Source organism: Tympanuchus pallidicinctus, unplaced genomic scaffold (genome assembly GCF_026119805.1).
Source record: "Tympanuchus pallidicinctus isolate F22 unplaced genomic scaffold, pur_lepc_1.0 scaffold7, whole genome shotgun sequence".
Classification (NCBI taxonomy): Eukaryota; Metazoa; Chordata; class Aves; order Galliformes; family Phasianidae; genus Tympanuchus; species Tympanuchus pallidicinctus.
Window position 1 is genome coordinate 22207083 of NW_026294791.1, and position 19731 is coordinate 22226813.

A 19731-nucleotide genomic window follows, 5' to 3' on the forward strand; every position below is an offset into this window, starting at 1 on the left:
CGTCAAGAACATCTGTTTAAAATTCTCTCACAGCATTCCCTTGCATCCTACATGGTGCAAAACTATTAACAAATTTATCTTCCGTAATTCTGTACCTCTTAATTGATCCATTTCAAACAGTAAACTATTCTACTTAATGAAAACCAACCAACCAGAAGAAACACCACAGAAGCTGCACTGCTATACAGAGGGTCATGCTTTAGAATCAAGTCTGCAGGTAGATCTGGGAGTTTCTCAAAGTCACGCTGCATGGTTTTCAACACGCTGCTGGGCTTGTTGAGCTACTATCACTAGCTTGGTGGTTTCCAAAACATCACCAGCCCATCAGGCAAACAGAAAGTGCCCCAGGTATTATCAAAGATGCCTTGTTACAAACAATTCCAGGTCCAGAATAATGAAGCCATGGCTTCATAAGAATTCATTAAATACGTCAGCTCTTCCTTAGACAAAGTAAGCACACCAATTAAGCAAAAACCCTGTTGCAGGGAAGAACTGCCAGCAGCACAAGTTATTTTAGCTGACATTACTTCAAAAGAGCCCACCATTCACCATCTGTTCTGGCACAAATTTTGAATGCTAAGAAAGTTTCCAGCATCGCTGATGAAAAGAAAGCAGTCGAAATGCAGAAGTTTGTTTCACTGTTAACAAGAACAAGCATCTAGGACAACTCATATTTCAGCAAGAACAAATAAAAAACTGTACTGCAAGCTTCATAAAATGAATTACAGAGAATTACACTAAGACATACAGTGCCAAGGGGAAGACATGTTGGGAAGATAACAGAGAGCAAATAAGAGACATGTTGCAAATTTTACATCCAAAGTGGGTGGGCAGCTCCAGACAGTGGGGCAACAGTTTGCACTGCAGGTAGTAATCATATGCCTATCAAGTTTGTCTGGTTGCTAACAAGATGGACGCTTTTGAAAACTAATGGCTCCACCAACCTGTTGAAGAGAAGACCTGCCATCAAAGTGAACTGTACAGATCAGACAAAAAAAAAAAATAAAGGACAAGGAGCAACAAGGAAGCCAAGGAAATGAGTGCAACAGAGAAAACAAAAGCATGGATAGATTGGATTACCAATATGCAAATGCCCAAATGAACTACTTTATTAGATTAAATCATCTCTTTTAATATGCAAAGTGTAAACTACAGCAAAAATAATAAGAAAAAGAAACAAAGACTAAAGGTAAAGTAAAATACTTGATTCGCCTACCATGAAGCAATACTTTTTCAGAAGCAAATTGTAAATGTCTTTCCAGAAACTTTTGGTGAAATCTCACTTGCATGACTATGTGAAGTTTTACTTCTCTATGTTCTAAAAAAATATGAGTTTAACAGGAAGAGATGAAGAAAGTTCAGATAGGAATTGAAAACTTATTTCACAACACAACTTGTTTAGCCAAGCCAAATAAGAAGTCTTATGAGAAGGACTGCACTGCCCTTTGTAAGAACATCAGTGAAAACAAACACCAGAGATGAAACATAAGAGCAAAACAGTGATACAAAAATAAGTGCTTCAAAGTTCACTCACCATTCATCTGGAAATCAGAGGCCTGAGGTTTCAATCTAATGATAATCTACCTAGCACTTCAAGCCCACTGAGAGGATGTCATTAATTCACAAACAAGATAATACAAATAATTGTCACTGTGAGGATGGCAGAGAGGATATCACATACATAGGAAACTGGGGTATAGTGTTGGAATTGTGTCCTATGATTTAACCAATGAGAATTAAATACTTCACCATACATTTCGGGGAGAAATCACTTCCCTATTTCCTCCTACATTTATACAGCATTAAAAATAGAAACACATACACCTATAAAAAGACAACTAAGACTGTAAAGTGAAATTTGGCAACTTGTAGGAAATTAAGTACTCTACACCTAAATCTGAAGATTAAGGATTGGACCTATGTGGACCCATCACTGTGAGCAAGTCCGGACAAAAACAGATGACCACTTCTATGTCATGTAATTAATAGATTCATTCTCTCCATCCTGACATGAAAAACAAAGTAAGACTGGGATTTAGTAGAGTACCTCATATTGTCAATTCATCAGATTTATATAGGTATGCAGATGGCAAAAACTTTAATGAGGGCTCTGCATTAGTTCTGTAGCATTTATCCTACCCACCAGCAGATCAGAACAGTATTATTTTGAGAGCATTCAACCTATTTTCATAAAAGCAAAGAAACGTTGGCCCCAAAAATGAAGAACTCTGCTCAGGGATCTCTCATCTTTACATAGAACAATCCCCACATACAGCATGCTTAAGTCATATGAAAAGTAGATTTCACTAGGCCAATAATTTTCAACAGTAACCCAGGTAAAAATTCTTCTGATATTTAAATTTATTTTTATTAAGCATGGAGTAGGAAATGCATCAATACTCAAAAATCTAGCTTTATTTCTGAAATTTTGTGAGTGTAGTTTCATCACATATGAAAGATGTCCTTAACAGGAACACATAAAGCTAGACAAAAACCTCGGTCAACAACAGAAAGGCTATACTTCCACAAGACAAACTTGCCAGCAAAGTCTCCCTATTGAAAACCTTCAGACAAACCCCTTGAACCAAAATCTTTAAAATGAACCAACTGAATCAAAACACGTTTCACCTCTTCACACAGAAAAGCAATCATTACTTCTATTAATCAAATGAAACGTCTTACCTTAGGTAAGGCTGACAAGAAACACACGACCTCTATAAAACACATTTCAGAAAAAACCTTCAGCTTACCGTTACAGACTTCAGAGTCATTCCATGATAGGTGCCCATGGTATCAATTTTAAAGCCCTCCGTTTCTGCAAAGCAGAAGAGTTTCCTGTAAATCATTATGAGCATAGGAACATAATTTCTAAGTAGACAACATTAGAAATATATTTGAAATTATTTGAATAAGTAATACACATCGCTGTATGCTATGAAACCTGGTTAGTATTTAGGAAATCTGTGTTCTCTTTAGGCAGAGGTCCACCTGGTATTTCTGCCTTCTGTAACCACAGTGGGCTTCTTCTGCCATATGGAATCGTTCTAAAGAAATGATGTGAATTTAAATCTTTGCAGTATATAATATACTACATGCACTATAATACACATACAGCATCAGAAATTCTCTTCACTACCAAATGAAGAAGAAATTCGTTCTCCGAATGCATTATATTGCAACGTGTTCAACTTATATGCGCGTGAATGCAAGAACATACTCCATTAGAAACTACTTTAACAAACATAAAATCACAGTCATTTCCTATGATAAATCCACTTCTGCAGTGCATTAAAGCAACATTGTCATTATCATCTGACATACACAGAATAGAATTCACATAAACTCACATTACCAAACTCAAAGTGATAAAAAGTTGTTTGGGTTTGTTTTTTGTTTTGGAACAGCATAAACTGAACCTTAATAAAACAAAGTGCCAAAAGCCTGCATGCGCTCAGTGACTAACCCTTCTGCTGAGAGCTTTCCGAGTTTGAAAAGTCCTTTTCTGTCCTCCTATTGTTAGTAATATACAACCTAAGTCAGCTGAATGTGGCCCCAGAATTTGTGGTAAAACTCTTCTCCACTTGCACATTCCCTGGTCTCATATATCCACTGTCAGCTGAATTGAGCAACCAAGAGCTTAATTAAGTTCGTTCTTAAAGTGGCAAAGTAACCACTAGTCACCAGAGATAGACATGATAACCTATCAACATGATGGCTGTGAGCACATATACACACCTAAGCAACTCTTGCTCTATTTCAGCTTGTAAAGATACTTGATACTGCAAAGAAATCCTTATTGGGATCTGGAATACCACTATCATTTATTACACCGTCTTCACAAAATTCATCAGCTTAAAAACTTGCAAACCAAAAATAACACAGAATCAAGTTTAATGCTTGTACTCAAGCCTACAAAAAGTTGAAGAAAAATATCAGATTTTCAACAATGTTAGAGCTCCTTGTGTTTACCATGAGTAAATTAACTTAAATTGAAACCCACACAACCCTGTCAACAATGCAACGTCCTGGGACACATTTATGGTTGTTCATCCTTTCCTTCTTTAGATGAGGAAGATTATCATACAGTTGCAGGAAATGAAGCAGAACAGTTCCCCAGATTTTATGACTCTCCATTGCCTGGAGAAAGATACCCAAGAGATCAGAATTGATCATACTCCTCTCACTGCAGAAATGGGTATCTACTTTCAGAATGCTGTTTTGGGTTCTCTATCAGGCCTACCACCAAATCCCACGCAGAGAAACCCAGTTGTTCTGCTGGTGCTGTCTGCCATGTCACAGGCCATTTCTCCACTCACTGCACAAATTGACCTCAGCTCCATCCCTCCTTTATCTCAGCTTCTCAAATCCATCCCATTCTACTGAACTTTATGTTTTCCAACCATACAGAGTTAATTTTGAGAAAGCAAAATGCAAGTACAGACCAGAATACTGCCATCTTTACTATGAAAAAAAGGCTTTCCTTGTGAATTGATAACACCTTATTGCCTTTCCCTCCGAGTTCAATGTGTAATTACTCATAGCTCAGTGCTAAAGACAATAAAGCTCATCTGACCAGCATTCATGTGGATAACACTTTTCTCAGTGACAATGATACTGGTCACTGTTTCTGGGCAAGGAGCATATTAATATTACATGGGGTGCCCCAGGCCCTGTGGCGTGCTTGGTAGAGCTCCCTCCCTTCAGCTGAAGAGATATCTTTATTGACCTGGGGTGAACAAATCAGTGATGTATAATCTAGGACGATGGTTGCTTGCAGACTGCAGACAATTATTAACAGAGGAACCTTTCCCCTTTCCCAGCTGGCCTACTATAGTTTCCTCCTAGCAGTAACATGGGAAGTTCCCACCCATTTCAACCAGACAGCCCTTAGCAAGGCCAGCAAGCAGCACCCCCACGATGCCATGCCTACCTCAGTTCCTTCCCTCCCAGCACGAACCCTCATTCTATCATTAGTTCTACACATTTATTTTGCATTTCAATTATTTCTTTCCACCAGGATCATTATCTACTTTGTCCGTAATAAAACCTTGCGCTCCTCCTGAATTAATGAAAAAGCTAACCCATGACTCCATCAGCACCACAAAGGGAATAAAAGCTCAGAGCCAGCAGCACAGTTAGAAAGTAAATCAAAGAGGAGACAGGCACCTAGCAGGGAACCAGCTTGTGTTCAACCTCTAATGGTTTCATCTTTTTTTTTTTTTTTTAAAATAAAAATCTACTTAAGTTCAATTTGCCCTGGTTCATCCAGTGAGCCACAAAGAGCCACTAAATATGGCCCTGGGTCTCACTCACTTCCTGCTCCCAGCCTTGTGCCAACTCTTCCTTCCAGGAGGAGTGAGTGACTAGGATCCAAAGAGCCAGCTGGTGTAGCAAGCATTAAAGAGTGGGCTCCTAGCCTGCTGAACATTTCCAGCACGGATACAAGCCTTTCAATGCTATTTAGCAGCTACTTAGGAGGCAAATAAAACATTTCTGATCATCAGTAAATAACAGCATAGTGCCTCTACTATTTACTTATCATTGATTAATGTAAATCTAAAATAAATGAAATGGCCAGAAGAGAATGCAGGTGTCCACATGGATTCCTGCAAACAGTTACCGCAGCCACTATGAGGTCTCCAAGGGACGCCAGGGTCTGCTACCTGCAGACAGTTAGGTCTGCAGAAGAAACCACCTCCTAAACAGCTCAACAGCTCTCAAATTCCCTGCCTCAAACTCTTAAACAAATGATGGATGAGAGTTAACCACTGGCAGCTTCTAAATAACCACAGCAACTCTCTTAACTGACAACAGCATGGACACTCTTACCTCAGAAGTTTCTCCCTGATCCTCTCATTCATCTCATTTTCCATGTGATATTTCTAACAGTCACTTGCAGAAATAAATGCTGCTGACTGCAGGAGCTCTGTCACTTCTACAGTCATACCATTTTTAGAAGGTCGTAACAGTTTCTACGCACAGCACCTTCAGTTCCACTCCCAGCATACAGCCTATGCAAAGCTGACAAATGCTTCCAAGTCAGGAACTCCACAGTAATGGCTTCATTCCCATTTCAAAAATTACTGAGTCTGTTAGCCAGCCTTCTGCAGCTGTTTGTAGAAGACATTCAAGGGCCAGTACAAAAGGCAGAGCAGGATTTCTTCCAAAGTATTCTATGGGGGTAGAAGCTGACCCTGACACAGCTGCTCAAAAGCACTCCAGGGACACAAAAGGACCCATAGGCCACAGTAAAGTGGAGCAGAAAGCCAAGCAATCTGAAGCACCAACAGACATTCCCCACCATTCAATAGTATAAATGCTGCATCCTCCCCTGACAAAGAACAGAAATGCAATGCATTTTTTCTGTGCCTTCCTCGCCAGCTCAAACCTGCACTGCTGAGTCATGCAGCAGCATGGATGTAAAAATATTAACAACTGGCTGACAATTAGTTGGCAACTCCAGTTCCAAAAATCACAGCTTCATTGATGGGAATGGAGGAAAGAGTTAAATTTATAAGCTATCTACTAAGAAGAGGGTATTTAAGAAGAGATTCTTTAAGAACAGCGCCAAAATGGCAGAACTTCAGATCTCTATTTTTAAACTCTGAATTAGAAACAGAACAACTACTAAAAAAGCTGCTTAAGAGTCTTCAATAACTTCTCTTCCTCCAAAGACTACAAAATAGTTAGGCTATCACAGAAACTTCATTTAAATAAAAACAGCCCACATTAAATATTTAAAAGAGTAAAGAACGCAAGCAAAACTTATCATTAGTGTATTGCAGCAAAAACATTACAACTTTTTCTGTTTGCCAAATATAACGTTTTATAAACATATCAGCATTGTTCAAATCATCTTCATCAAGGTACGTCTAAAACCTAGATCAGAAGAGACTAAACACAACAACTACCATATAATCAGTTCCAGTGCTTCAAAACAAACTGTTACAGCTAACATTAAGACTATCTATTCCCCTCCAGTTATTGCACGTATTATGATCACAATTTCACAGTTCAATGACCCAAAAATCATCAAAAGAAACATATACTTTTCCTGTATGGTTCACCACTTGTTACCTTTCTAGCATCACCACATATCAACCCGAGTGCTTCTCTCACTTAAAAGATACCAATTACAATCTGCTAATGAAAACATACACAGTAATGCATTGGCTTATTGGACTGATCAGATTCTCCATTATCACACAGACAGATGTTCAATTTCCACACATATGACTATTAAAGTTCAAGGAGCCTTGCATTCACTTAAAGCCCACTGCTCTATGTAAATCTAGGTCACTTGACATTTTGATTTTGAACCTGCTATAGCTCTAGACATCCACTGCCGACACTAATTCAATCTCTTCGACACTTTTCCAAAGAATAATAGCTCTAAAAAACTTCAATTAACATTGTTCTGGAACAATGTTTAGGAAAAAAAGACAAAAAAAAAAAGTCCAGAAGAAGATGGCTCTGAAAAACTGGAAAGTCCAAATTCTAAGGCTGCCTAAATTGTAGGTGAATAAGATCAAACCAACTACTTTTTTTTTTTTCAGCTATGCACTTTTCAGGACAGACAGCAACAGCTCTGCAGACTGTTTAGAAATAATTCACTACCCCACTTTACACTCATGACAATTAGATCTCTGAAAACAAATTTCATTCAACATAACAGTCTTCTGAATGTTCTTTTTTAGTATTGTATCCTAACAAGTAAAGCTGAAGTTTCAAGCTGTAACATTATAATGAGACAGAAAGCACAGCAGTAATAGCAGAGTAGCAAAGTCTTAGTCTGTGGCAAGTGAGGATAAGCCCAAAAGCAGCAGCTGTGGGCACAGAAAAGGAAGAATATCTTGTTAACCTTGGGATGAGATGCTCTTATCTCCACCACTCACCCTTAAATGAGGTCCGGGAAGGGGTGGATCCTGGCTCCACACTTTTTGGTCACTCAGGTTCACTGCACACACCTGAGCTCCCCTGGGTTGGCCCTGCCTTCCCACCAGGTGCTCTGTCACTGCTTCAGGCTGTGACTCAGCATTTCCACTACACAATCCTATATTCTCAAGTTACACTAACTAGAATTTACAAAGTTCTGTGTAAAATTCATATAAAACAATTCAAGGGTAATCTTACAAACAATTACATCCATATTTTTCAAAAAGTCACAATATTAACAAAGCAAAAAATCACAAGACAGATATGTCTGCTTTCCAGTTCTGAATACTTACAAAACTACCTGCTTACACAAAGCCAGGAAAGCACAAGTGTGACTTATTTTATTCCCCTAACACCAATCTCTTGCATGTTCTCTGCCAGAAAGAAACTGAATCCCATAAGCTTACATATGAATGCAATAATGAAGTCTAACAAGGCATTCAAGCTTTGAAACTCCAGAATTCCTACTTCTATGAATGAAATGGTAAAACTGTACATTAATAAGTGACATTAATAAAACATAAAATGTAGAACTGAATAACAGTGAAGGCAAAGAATAAAACTACAGAGCCAAAAGCAAAGAAAGTTTAGCACAGACAGGAGCTTTGTTTTGCTGCAGATCACTGAGTGCCAGCATGAAAGAAACGAAACCAAAAGGAAGGAAACAGCAGTCAAGCAAAGTAATTGCACTGTTCACCTTCTCACCTCTAAACCATTTGAGCAGAGTGACAGGTACACTGCCAAGTAAGATGTTCTTCCATTGTGGAAATATATAGGATGCACACTGAGTTCTACTGTAAGAGACTATCTAATACATTTACTATGGTATAAATCACCAAGTGTTAAGATACTTGAAGGAAAGCTTTCTCCTTTCTAGCCATAGCTGCTGTACTAAGATGCTCATTTGTGAGAAAGCCATGACTGTCTTTGTGGTACATAAGAAGCTGCTCTTGGGGAATACTGCCTCGCAATTACAAACCCCTCCAATAAGTACCATGAAAGCAACCTAAACCATTGCAGAAACAAAGCGTGCCCCATCTAACACAAAGATTTTAAGTAAGCCAACCAGAAATGCACTGTGAACCATTGCAAGAGATGGAAAAATAAGGCTGCTATTCAGCAGTCTCCTTTAATAGGAGATCTTTTATTAAAATTCCTAAGTTTACTATCTTAGCCCTGCAAGCTTTAAACTGTTTTTGCTAAGAGTGAGACTGCTATTAGACAACTGCTGTAGTAAACCAAACACAGAAATATTCAGAGAAAAAAACTGAACAAAATAGTTCACCTTTAAGTCAATGAGATTTAAGATCCTTTAAGGAGTAAGCTCACTCGTGTTACAATTGCCATGTATTCAGCTCCATTTCAAGGAAATCACATTACTTGTGCTGAATGGCATAGGAAAATGGTAATGTTTGCTTACAGCTTTGAAAACCACCTACAATTTGCTTCATTTAGGTTATAGTCCTAAAGTTATAGTTCTACATTACTGTACCCCAGAAGTAAATAAGCAATCTGTTCTGCTGTTCTCTAGAAGTTAAAGGCCTCAGATATCTCCAGGTCCTCTCCTGAGAAACCCAGATGTTATTTAGCAATTCCACACAGCTTCCATGAATGTTATACCAATGCCTTTCATAAATCAACCCTTTATTTGAAATAAATTAGGTGCTCATACCAACATATGTTTATGGTGTTAGACAGTTTATCTAATTTGGTAACATCAGTGACATTCTTAAGCTACTTATTTCTTTAAATGCACCTAGGAGATTGAAAACAAAATTACCTCTGCGTGTGATTAAAGCAAATGATAAAAACGGAAAATAGGGACATCTTTTACGAAGATGGAGAGTGATAACTTTCCATGTAGAATATGCCCATTCCACAAGCATTCATAATAACAAAAAAACAAACCTTCCAATTAGAAGGAGAGCTGCAGCCCTCCCAGTACTAAGAGAATCCTCAAGACTACAGGCTCAGAATCACTTAGTATACAAAAGCATTTTTACCAATATTAATCACAGACAGACACCTTTTTTTCCTGGCAATCCTTTAATTTCACCATTTTCTGATCTCTGCTCAGAAATTTCTGTGGTAAACCCATGCTGTTGAGCTGCTAGATGAAACCTAACTTCTTTTTACTGACAAACGTAACTCTTTATCCTCTTTCTTTTTGAACTACACGCATTAAGTCAGCAGACATCATCTCTACATGGGTTGCTTGCTAGAACTACATAATTTGTCATCTACAACAACACTGACTATTCCTTCACTGGAATTTCTTGTAGCAGAGTCCACAATGCAATAAATGTATCACTACATTTTAACAGTTAAAGCTGGATAAAGTAATTCACGGACAGATATAACTTCACACATTTTCTGTACTCCTCATCAGAAAGCGCAGTGAAAGGAAATCTACTCGCCAAATGCTCAAATCCCAAGACTAAAAGTTATCAGAAAGAAAACTGAAGAGTAAAAAATATCCAGGGAAGGTTCTCTTTCTTCCCTTTCCCCAGTCCCATGCCTCTTAAAACAACTATCAGTCCTTCATATATGCTCTTACAGATTACCTTCATATATGCTCTTACAGATTATTTTTCATTACTTAAAAAGCTAGCAAATGCCTGATCTCACTCCTTCCCCTCCCTCCCCATCACTACCGCAGTTGTCAATGAGTGGGGGTACTAAATAAATTCCACTGGATTGAAATAAAAGTACACTGAAGCCAATGTATGTAACAGGATGTAACAAAATATGTGACCAAATTTTCCATAGTGAGTTTCACAAGCATAAAACCCTAGATGATATGTTCACATACAAGTGAGTATTTACAAAGAAAAGTCTATTAGCTTCACAAAGATGCACAATCTGATTTTGAATGTATTTTACATTATCCAATGAGGTGCATAGGAAACAACACTTAAAAATTTCTTATGGTGTGAAATTCTTCTTAGTGTTAGAGTTGATATTTCTCCTCCTCCAGCTGCAAACAAAAATTAGTAGCTCAAATACTCTTGCTTTTTGTTTACATAGTGAAAATAATCGTGCCATTCCAATACAAAATTTGAACAAGATCAGCTACAGTACAGCACATAGAGACTGAGAATTCACACACACTGTGTATGAATGCTTTTCTCTTTCCCCATACAAAAAAAAATATATGGTATTAACTACAACAAGGCCAAATACATTGAAAAATGCAAGCTGGAACTGTTCACCTGCAGCACATAAAGTTTTTGAGGCCCAGAAAAGAAAGCCTTTGGTATCATGCCTAGGAACTTCCATTTACAAAAATAATGATTTTGTTTGAGAACCAGAAGGAAGAGACAACCAAGACAAGTAGTAAAAATTTGCCGTGGCTCTGCAAGAAAGCCACATGCAAATATAACACAGTACATACAAAACCAAACACAGCAAGATATGAAAATAAAGGTACTCAAATCAGCACTATACCTTGAGATTAGTAAGGCCAGGACAAAAAATTCTAAGTTCAGAAAGAAATCACCAGTCAAATTCAAGCTTCAGCTCCACTTAAAAACAACTGAAAATTCTTAATCATCTTGGATTATTTCCATCTTCTCTATAAGGAAGTTAATATTTTGCACATTCTCTCTTTTTTTTTTTTTTTTTATTACAGGTACATGCTTTAGTAATATTTATTTACAATTACTGACAGCAACTTGCATAAGGAAAGGCAATCTATTTCATTTTATGCATCATGTTTTCAGTTTTGGTAAGGGGGTGTGTTGTTTGTTTGGTTCAATTTACAAATTGCATGCAATCTTCCAAAAATAAAATACTGTTTTCTTAAGTTTTCAGCTTTCTTCCTATATGGTAGGAATAATTCCTATGAAATAACAGATTCAAATAGCAGATCGTCTTATTTAAAATACCTGTAGGTACAGAAACAGCTTTTTTTGGGCTTTGCATAGGTTTGACAAGCAATGACACAATCTGCAACCTTAACTTTACACTCATTGGTACCATTTTTCACTTTTATGTTTATAATTATTTACTTTGAAAAATATCAATCAGCTTACCCTCTTTGCCTTTGAATCTTTCCTGATCATATCTGTTGTAGGCAGCTGGAATAGGTTGCTTATTTCGTAAAGTAGGATCCTAAAACAGATTAAATGAGTAAATGAGGTTTGTAAAACACCCTGAAAAGGTATTTGTTGGTTCTTAAACTTCACTAACTATTACTAAGAATAGCCTGAAAGCATAAACTCAGTTCACTTTGGTAAGACTTGAAATGCCTTTGAAAACTTCTGATGCATTTAAGCATCCACTTACAGAAACAGTTTAGAAGTACATACTGATGGGAACTTAGACAAATCAAACAATCAGTAAGAAACCACATTAGCTAAAACTTGTAAGCTGCATAAAATCATAGATTTTTTTCTAATACCTCAAGGTTTTAAAGAAAGAACTGACAACTCATGGCTCAGCCATACACACAGTATGTACCCTGTCAGCTTGACTGAGCTAGTAATACATTATACCCTCAGAATAAAACCAAACTCAGTGGAAAAAAAAAACATCATTTGCTTTTTTTGTTTGTTACAGTGGGGTTTTCTTTGTTTTTCAAGTACCTAAAATGTGCCAGTAAGTACCAACTCATTCCTTCTGTGTATGACTTAGTTCTGTGGTCTTGTTGTGACTGTTCTGCATGACATATTAATAGTCCAATGTACTATTTGTAAAATTCAACATAAAACAAACACTTAAATGTTGAAATTCACCTGGCCACATAAATTTAGGCCTCTGTTAGAGGCAGGAGTAGTTAAAATAAACCAAGTTAAACATCTTTTACAGCAGACTGCCATGAAGTTCAAGAATATGTTTAATATAGGCTAACGGTAAATATCATAACACAGAACAAACCTTGTCTAATACCTAGACAGCTTAAATGATAAAGCTGTAAGATTGTCCTTCTGATTTATTACAGGCAAAAGAAAGCTGGTTCAAGCTGTTCCCACTCATGAGTCATGTTCCAGATTCTTAAACATTTGCTACCCTATCTGTCAAAAAACCAGCAAAACATTTTGTTTTAAATGGCAGTTGTCTCATGTAATACATTTTTTCCAAGTAGATGCAGAATATCGCTAGTGTATGATACATACAGAAGCTGGCACTAACACTTCATCAGTAAGTAACAAGAACATACTGAACAAATTAAGCTAATATATTCAGCTCTTTAAATACCAGTCTATGTAACTTAAGGCAAAGAATATCTACGAAGTTGTGCTGGGAAATTATTCGTTCACTGGAATGAAACTAAAACAAACTTTGTATTTAATAATGACAAGACATTCTACTCTCAATTTGAAGTGCCAGCCCCTAAAGCCACCAAAGTGCTGCTCTTACCGTAGGTGCTGTATTTGGTGCAGGTCGTTGCTCAGGTGCTCGGCCTTCTTCTCTGGCTTTTACTGATTGAAGAATTGCAAAAATATTCTTGGCAAAGTTCTGAAAAACATTATCAGATATCAGTGAATCTTACCGACTATCTCTATTTCAAGTAACACCAACACAAGTAGAAAATACCACTTAGTTAACTAGTGTCTCATAGAAAAACAGAGACAGAGCACAAGTTTTATAAACAGAAGTTTTCTGATTATTTTTGCTGTAACAGAACCCAAACATAAGCAGCTCCTGGGCAGACTTGCCACCTCTGTTCCTTAAGACTTACATGCTCAAAAGACATTGCTGAATCTAACTGGCATCATTACAACACCAACTAAACCATGCTATTCACAAAGAGCTAGTATACTAATTTCCTTGTCTGTTCTTGCCTATCATGCTTTGCTGTAGCAAGACAAAACAAAAACAAACAAATAAATAACATTAAAAAACAAGATGTTCACCAAGGATTTCCAGGACAAATTCCAGTTACGTATATGCTAAAAGGTGCCCGTCTGCTCACTGCAGTCTGAATTAAGAGCAATCCGTGACAATAACTGTAGTAACTTGAGGCAGTGTTTTGTCAGATAATTCCAAGTCATTGGGACACAACCATACAAGTTATAGCAATCAGTGTTTTTAAAATACATGCATCTGTTCACATGAATAGGCTTGTTTTATTCTAAGCAAAATTGTAGGTACTAATTTAACTCTTGAAAAGTTAAGTTGTTTAAAGTTAAGGTGTTTAATGTTAGAAATACATGTGTACAGAATGCCCTTCATTACTGACAACTTTCACCAGTGTCAGTATGAGAAAATTTTTGTTAATGAAAATGACTTTTTAATATTTCAAAACAGTATGAAGTATTTTTATATATTCATACATATTTTTATATATGAAGTATTTATAAGTCTATATGCTTAGACTCTTCCACAGCATTGTATGCTAATCTTGAAATGTTGTCAGTTAAGGCCAATAGCATCACAAACCAAATGCAGAAGTTACACAACTAAGACCTCTGGGGTGAATTGTATAGAAATAAATTAGAGATCTCGAAAGCAAAGCTTCTCTAAGCTTGCTCCCTTGACAAGCACGTTGCCCGTTAATTCAAAGGCAGAAGGGCTGCACCTGGAGACCTCTGGAAACCACTTATGAAGGTAAAGCCATTTACTGCACAAAATCTTTTCATAAAGACTGAGAGAACTCACGCAGAAGCATATTTCAAGTTCTTTTCTATCAGAAAAACCTTGGTAATACCCTTCAAAGAGCTTGAGCCATGTGCATATCAATTATATGCAGATACTCAAAATCAGCTCTGTTCTAAGGAAAACTAAACTAACTGCATGTTTTTACTTGAAATTCAGAGTTCTCCTGAAGTCTGGGCTGAGCAGCACAACAACCACAATTCCCGTCACTGCTGTGCTTCATCACATACTATCTCTTGGAAAGACAAGCTCCTCAGTCTTCCAAAACGCGGGAGAAGAAACTGATTAATTAACAAGAACAGGAATTTAGAGTTTAGACTGCCCGTGGAAAAGCCAAATCCTTCCATCACAGAGGAGCTGCAGCCAGCTTCCACATTTCTGTTTCATTCTTAAAAAACATGGTTTACATACTCTTCAAACTCTGTTTAATTTCCTACATAGGAATTTTTCAAGGGCATTTCAGCATCTCACTTTTTAAATAACTGGACCAAACTTCAATTTCCATCAGGGTGAAGAACAACAGGATATTCTCTAGTCTGCTGAAAAGAAGTTGTTATTGAGCACGGAATTACAAAGTGTTCTTGCTGATGTTTTCTCTGACAGCATCAAAATGCAGGTCCCTCAAGGACACCAATAATGTCTATTTAGACAGACAAAAAACAGTGCCTTAGCAAGCACTCAAACTAAAATCACCATCTTGCTTTTTATTGTCTTGTTGGGGATATGGGATTATATTATGACAAAAAATAATCAAGCAGAGCATCCATTGCAGGTACTGACTGATTTGCAAAGCCCTGAAGAGCGGAAAGACCTCTGAGTGCTCATTGTTCATCCCAACAGAGACCCAGAATACAAACGCGCTCCAGTTTCTACCCAGATTTAGTTGAATTTCATCTCAAATGCAACATTTTTTATCAAAAACTTCCAGTGTGGGGCACAGCCCAGAAAAATGAATAAATCCATCTCTCTCTGCATTAGGTCTTAAAGAAATCTGAACACGCTTCAGAAAGAATGCTTTAGAAAACCCTTAGTATAAAAAGGACAATTTCATCAATTCTTCTGTTTTTCTGCCTGTGCCCATGAAAGATCTCTTTGTTAATTCCATCCATGTTTACAGCTAATAATAATTCATCCCACTGGGGGAAAAAAAAAAACAAAACAAAACAAAACAAAAAAACCAAAGAGGCAGAATGTTTCAGCAGCTGTAACAATCAGGATTCTGCTGTTTACTTAAATAAAGCTCTACATTAATAGCTCCCATCTTCCATCATTCCTCTTAATACTGGACCCATGCTCTAGGAATAGATTGGGAAGGGAAAGCAGCAGTAGCCAATAGAGGATCAAGGACAGCAGCTACAGTCAGCTAAACAGTCAATCATCATCTTACAGGAAGAATCCTTACAAATTATTGAAGAAAACCTGCAACAATACATAAATTCTCCAGATGTCATGCCACAGATAGGTCACTCCTCAACAACAGAGTGACTAACATGCACCAAGTCAACTAACTCTCACTAGAGTTAACTTAATAGGAATTAACTTGTTTGTATAGTACATCAATGGAGTAACTGTATATTTAAAAGAAAACCTTTTGCATGCTTAAATGTAAAGCACACATTTCGATCCAGAGTCCTTTAGAGAAGGCATCACTCTCCTATGTCAAGAAACACTAAATATCTTCCACACAAACTGTTCACAAATATTGAAGCTGATTTTCACCTCTTGCTATTCTAAAACGAAGAGTCTCAGATTGCTGCGTTCAGAACTGCGTGCTCAGTTGCCCTCAGGTTCAAAGGTTGAACATATCCAAGATTAATATTCAGGAACAGCTGCAAGCAAACACAAGCATGCAAATACAGGTAGCCTGGTTACATGAACTCTGGATGTTCTCTGTACTGTGCTTTTTGAAACTGTAACTGATTTCCATCATTTCTGACCCAACATCCTTCCTAACACGGGAACTTTTCAACAAGACCACAGCTAGAAATACGATTTTGGATGATACTAGGCCGTGATGAAGTAACCCCTCTTCCCATTTGCATTCTCAAGTTTCTGCTGAATAATAAGTAAAAGCACAAGATGCTTTATGGGCATGCAGAGGGCTCGTGGAACTTAAACCACTTTCCATATGCTTTTGGCCTGTAAAGACTGTAATACAGTCATTCATACAATAGAACGATTGGTACAAGAAACACAAACAGCTAAAAAAGACCACCTGAATATACACACCTCTCTTTAGTTGTGCTTTCAGAACAACTGCAATGTAAGGAACAATTGGAATGTATACAATTAACAAAAGCAGAATTTAGGGAAAAAAACATTAAGCTGTCCAATAGAGTATATTAAAAAATATCAATAACACTTGATTTTTGCTAACTGCTGAGGAAAAAGAAAATTAAAGTCACACACTCCCTTTCACAGAAAAGCTGCTCTGGGAATCAAATAACATTTCTCCAGTCAAAACATTGAAGTATTACTACAGTCTACTAAAATGAATGGAAAACGTGCAGCTATTAGCCCTGTATATCTGTGGAGTGTTCTCAGTAACAAGTTTCACTCCTCACGTGGTCTGTATTATATTTCATTCACTAGATTTTGACAGCAAACTTACTGTAACAAAGACATGCAAAATATCTAATTTGAAACAGAATCCAGACTAACTAGGAAACATGAAATGCTGTAATATCCTGAAGATAGAAGAGAACTACATCTGTTCTGAACACTTACTTGCAGATACCTGAATTTACTTCTTATGGGCGTATGTCATACAAAAATACAGTCTTCGCTGGACTTAGTTATTAAATCACAGAACAAGTGCCCAGGTATGAGGTAACTTCACAGCTAAGCTAAATTTCATTCAGGAAACACAATTTGGTTACTACTTTCTGACACACTGGAGGTACCTTCTTACAAAACAAGACTCAGCATTGTTCAATATGAAAGCAATCGTCACAATCTGATCCATTTTTCTTTTCAGTGCTGTACACAAAACCTATCGGTTAGAATCAAGCAGCAAAATAACAGCCTTCCCACTTAGCTAATACAAAACACAGAATAAAGTAGAGTTTGGGAAACTAAACCCACGCCATTACACTTGTGCATAGCCATTTTAAAACCATAGCTTTCTTCCATTTGAATGCACTATGAGATATTAACCTGGCACATCTTTGCCTGTTCAATTTCACTGTTGAATTAATTCACTACTGTGAATTTCAGGAATGTGGAACAATCCTGCCACCTAGGGCCCATGAGCAAAATTGTTTGTACAACCAAAATTTCTTTTAAAATTTGCAAAATTTTACTTAGGCCACATAGCTGGTAATACTAATTATAAACATCATCTTAATCTTGCTGTAAAATTATTTTCATTTCGATATTTACTGACTTTATTGCTATGAAAGCTCAAAACACACACAAAAAAACCCTATGAAACAAAATAACCAAAGAAAGTCTCATAGCATTTACTTCAGATGTGCCAATTATTGTTAAAAGGGTCAAGCCTATAATTAAAAGGCATTCCTTTGTCAAAAAAATAGCGTGTGCAAATACCGTCTGTGTGGGTCATATCTTCCAAACAACACAAAATCAGAAATATCGAGCACTGTAAAGATGAGCTACATTGGGTCAAAATTATGGCTCTTGCTATTGAATTTGTGTATGAATTGAGAAAACCAAGAGAGGAATAATATTCAGAAGTCTGTTGTTCAAAGCAATGCACAGTATGAGTGAAGCTGGCAATTGTGGGTTACATCCAAGGTAAATGCAACCCAGCAGCAAAGAGCTAATCCTCTGTCTAGGTCAGCTATCAATGCCCCAGCTGTTTCGCTCAGTCCTGGCCTGCATCACCATGCTCACAAACAAACTCAAAAGCAAAGAAAAAAAAAATGAAGACTAGAGTTCGATACAGAAAGCTCAGTCGTGTTCTTCAGAATAAAATTAGAACTCAGTCCAACCCCCTCAGTATGAATGTCCTTTTTATGGCCGCGCAGTACACTCGGCGGCAACAACCTTTCTTCCTACAGGTAAGTAGAGCTAACTTTAATATTATGGCAGGACCACTGTAAGTAAAGATATGAAATCTTAATTGAGATGAAGGTTTAAAAGAAGCTGTTGGCGTCAACAAGTGGCTTCCTGTTATACGAAAGAAAATAAAACCTTGGAAAAATATTTGCTGTATAACCAGTTTTTTTTCCCACACAAGAAACATATATAGTAGTAGTAGAAGACAGAAAAACATTTGATTCAGCCTTACTTCCTTTTAATGACAAAAATATTTGTATTTCAAAATTCACAACATTCACTTTTGATTTTTTGGTACAGTAAGCATTAAGCAGAGAGAAAATCAAATCAGTCGCTCAGCAGGAAGGAAGCAACACAAACTGAAAAGTGAGACCTTGGCTTTCAAATTCTGACCTAGATGTAGTAATTAATATGCACAAAGAAAATCTTAGATGGACAAAACCCACAATTATGTGATTCAGGGCTTACTAACCTGGAGGGACTAAGTTTCAAATAATCCTGACTCTATACTAAGCTGCTATACATGCTTGCTTGGGCTGATTAAGTTATTTTTCCTGTAGCTAGGGAGAGCTAGCTCAAGAGAAGGTAACTCTAACATATTTGTACTTATTTAAAAAAAAAAGGGAAAAAAAATACCTTAAGCTTTCAACATGGGAGACATCATTGTGGCCTTCCAGTACTTGAAGGGAATACAAACAGGAGGGGGAACAGCTGTTTAAGAAGTTGTATAGTAATAGGACAAGGGGGAATGGTCTTAAACTGAGACAGGGAGGTTTAGGTTAGATATTAGGATGAAGTTCTCCACACAGAGGGTGGTGGTGACACTCTGGAACAGGAGTCTACCATCCCTGGAGGCATCCAAGACCAGGCTGGATGTGGCTCTGGGCAGCCTGGTCTGGTGCTGGGCGACCCTGAACATAGCAGGGGTGGGTTGAATCTCGATAATCATTGTGGTCCTTTTCAATCCAGACCATTCTATGAGTCTACAATATATGATAAAGAAATGAATACATCATTGTTTGTTTTTTAAATCAGAAAGGCACAGAGCATATTATTACCAAAAGAACACTGCTTCATTTCAAAGAGTCATAAATTCACCTTAGTCCATTTCCAAGATCCCAGTTGTAAGATTTCTCCACACCTACATCACATGCTGCTTTTATACCAAGTATAATA

At 37.3% G+C, this 19731-nt stretch overlaps 1 protein-coding gene across 1 annotated transcript in view; it reads right to left on the bottom strand.

Moving 5' to 3' along the window:
- CDC73 (cell division cycle 73) overlaps nucleotides 1–19731 on the bottom strand; it is a 101621-nt gene that overhangs the window by 68403 nt on the left and 13487 nt on the right. Inside the window, exons 8-10 of the mRNA XM_052667056.1 lie at nucleotides 13297–13395; nucleotides 11970–12048; nucleotides 2751–2815 (exon numbers count right to left, since the gene is read on the bottom strand). Coding sequence (XP_052523016.1) covers nucleotides 2751–2815; nucleotides 11970–12048; nucleotides 13297–13395 — 243 coding nt within the window. The remainder of the gene's footprint in view (nucleotides 1–2750; nucleotides 2816–11969; nucleotides 12049–13296; nucleotides 13396–19731) is intronic.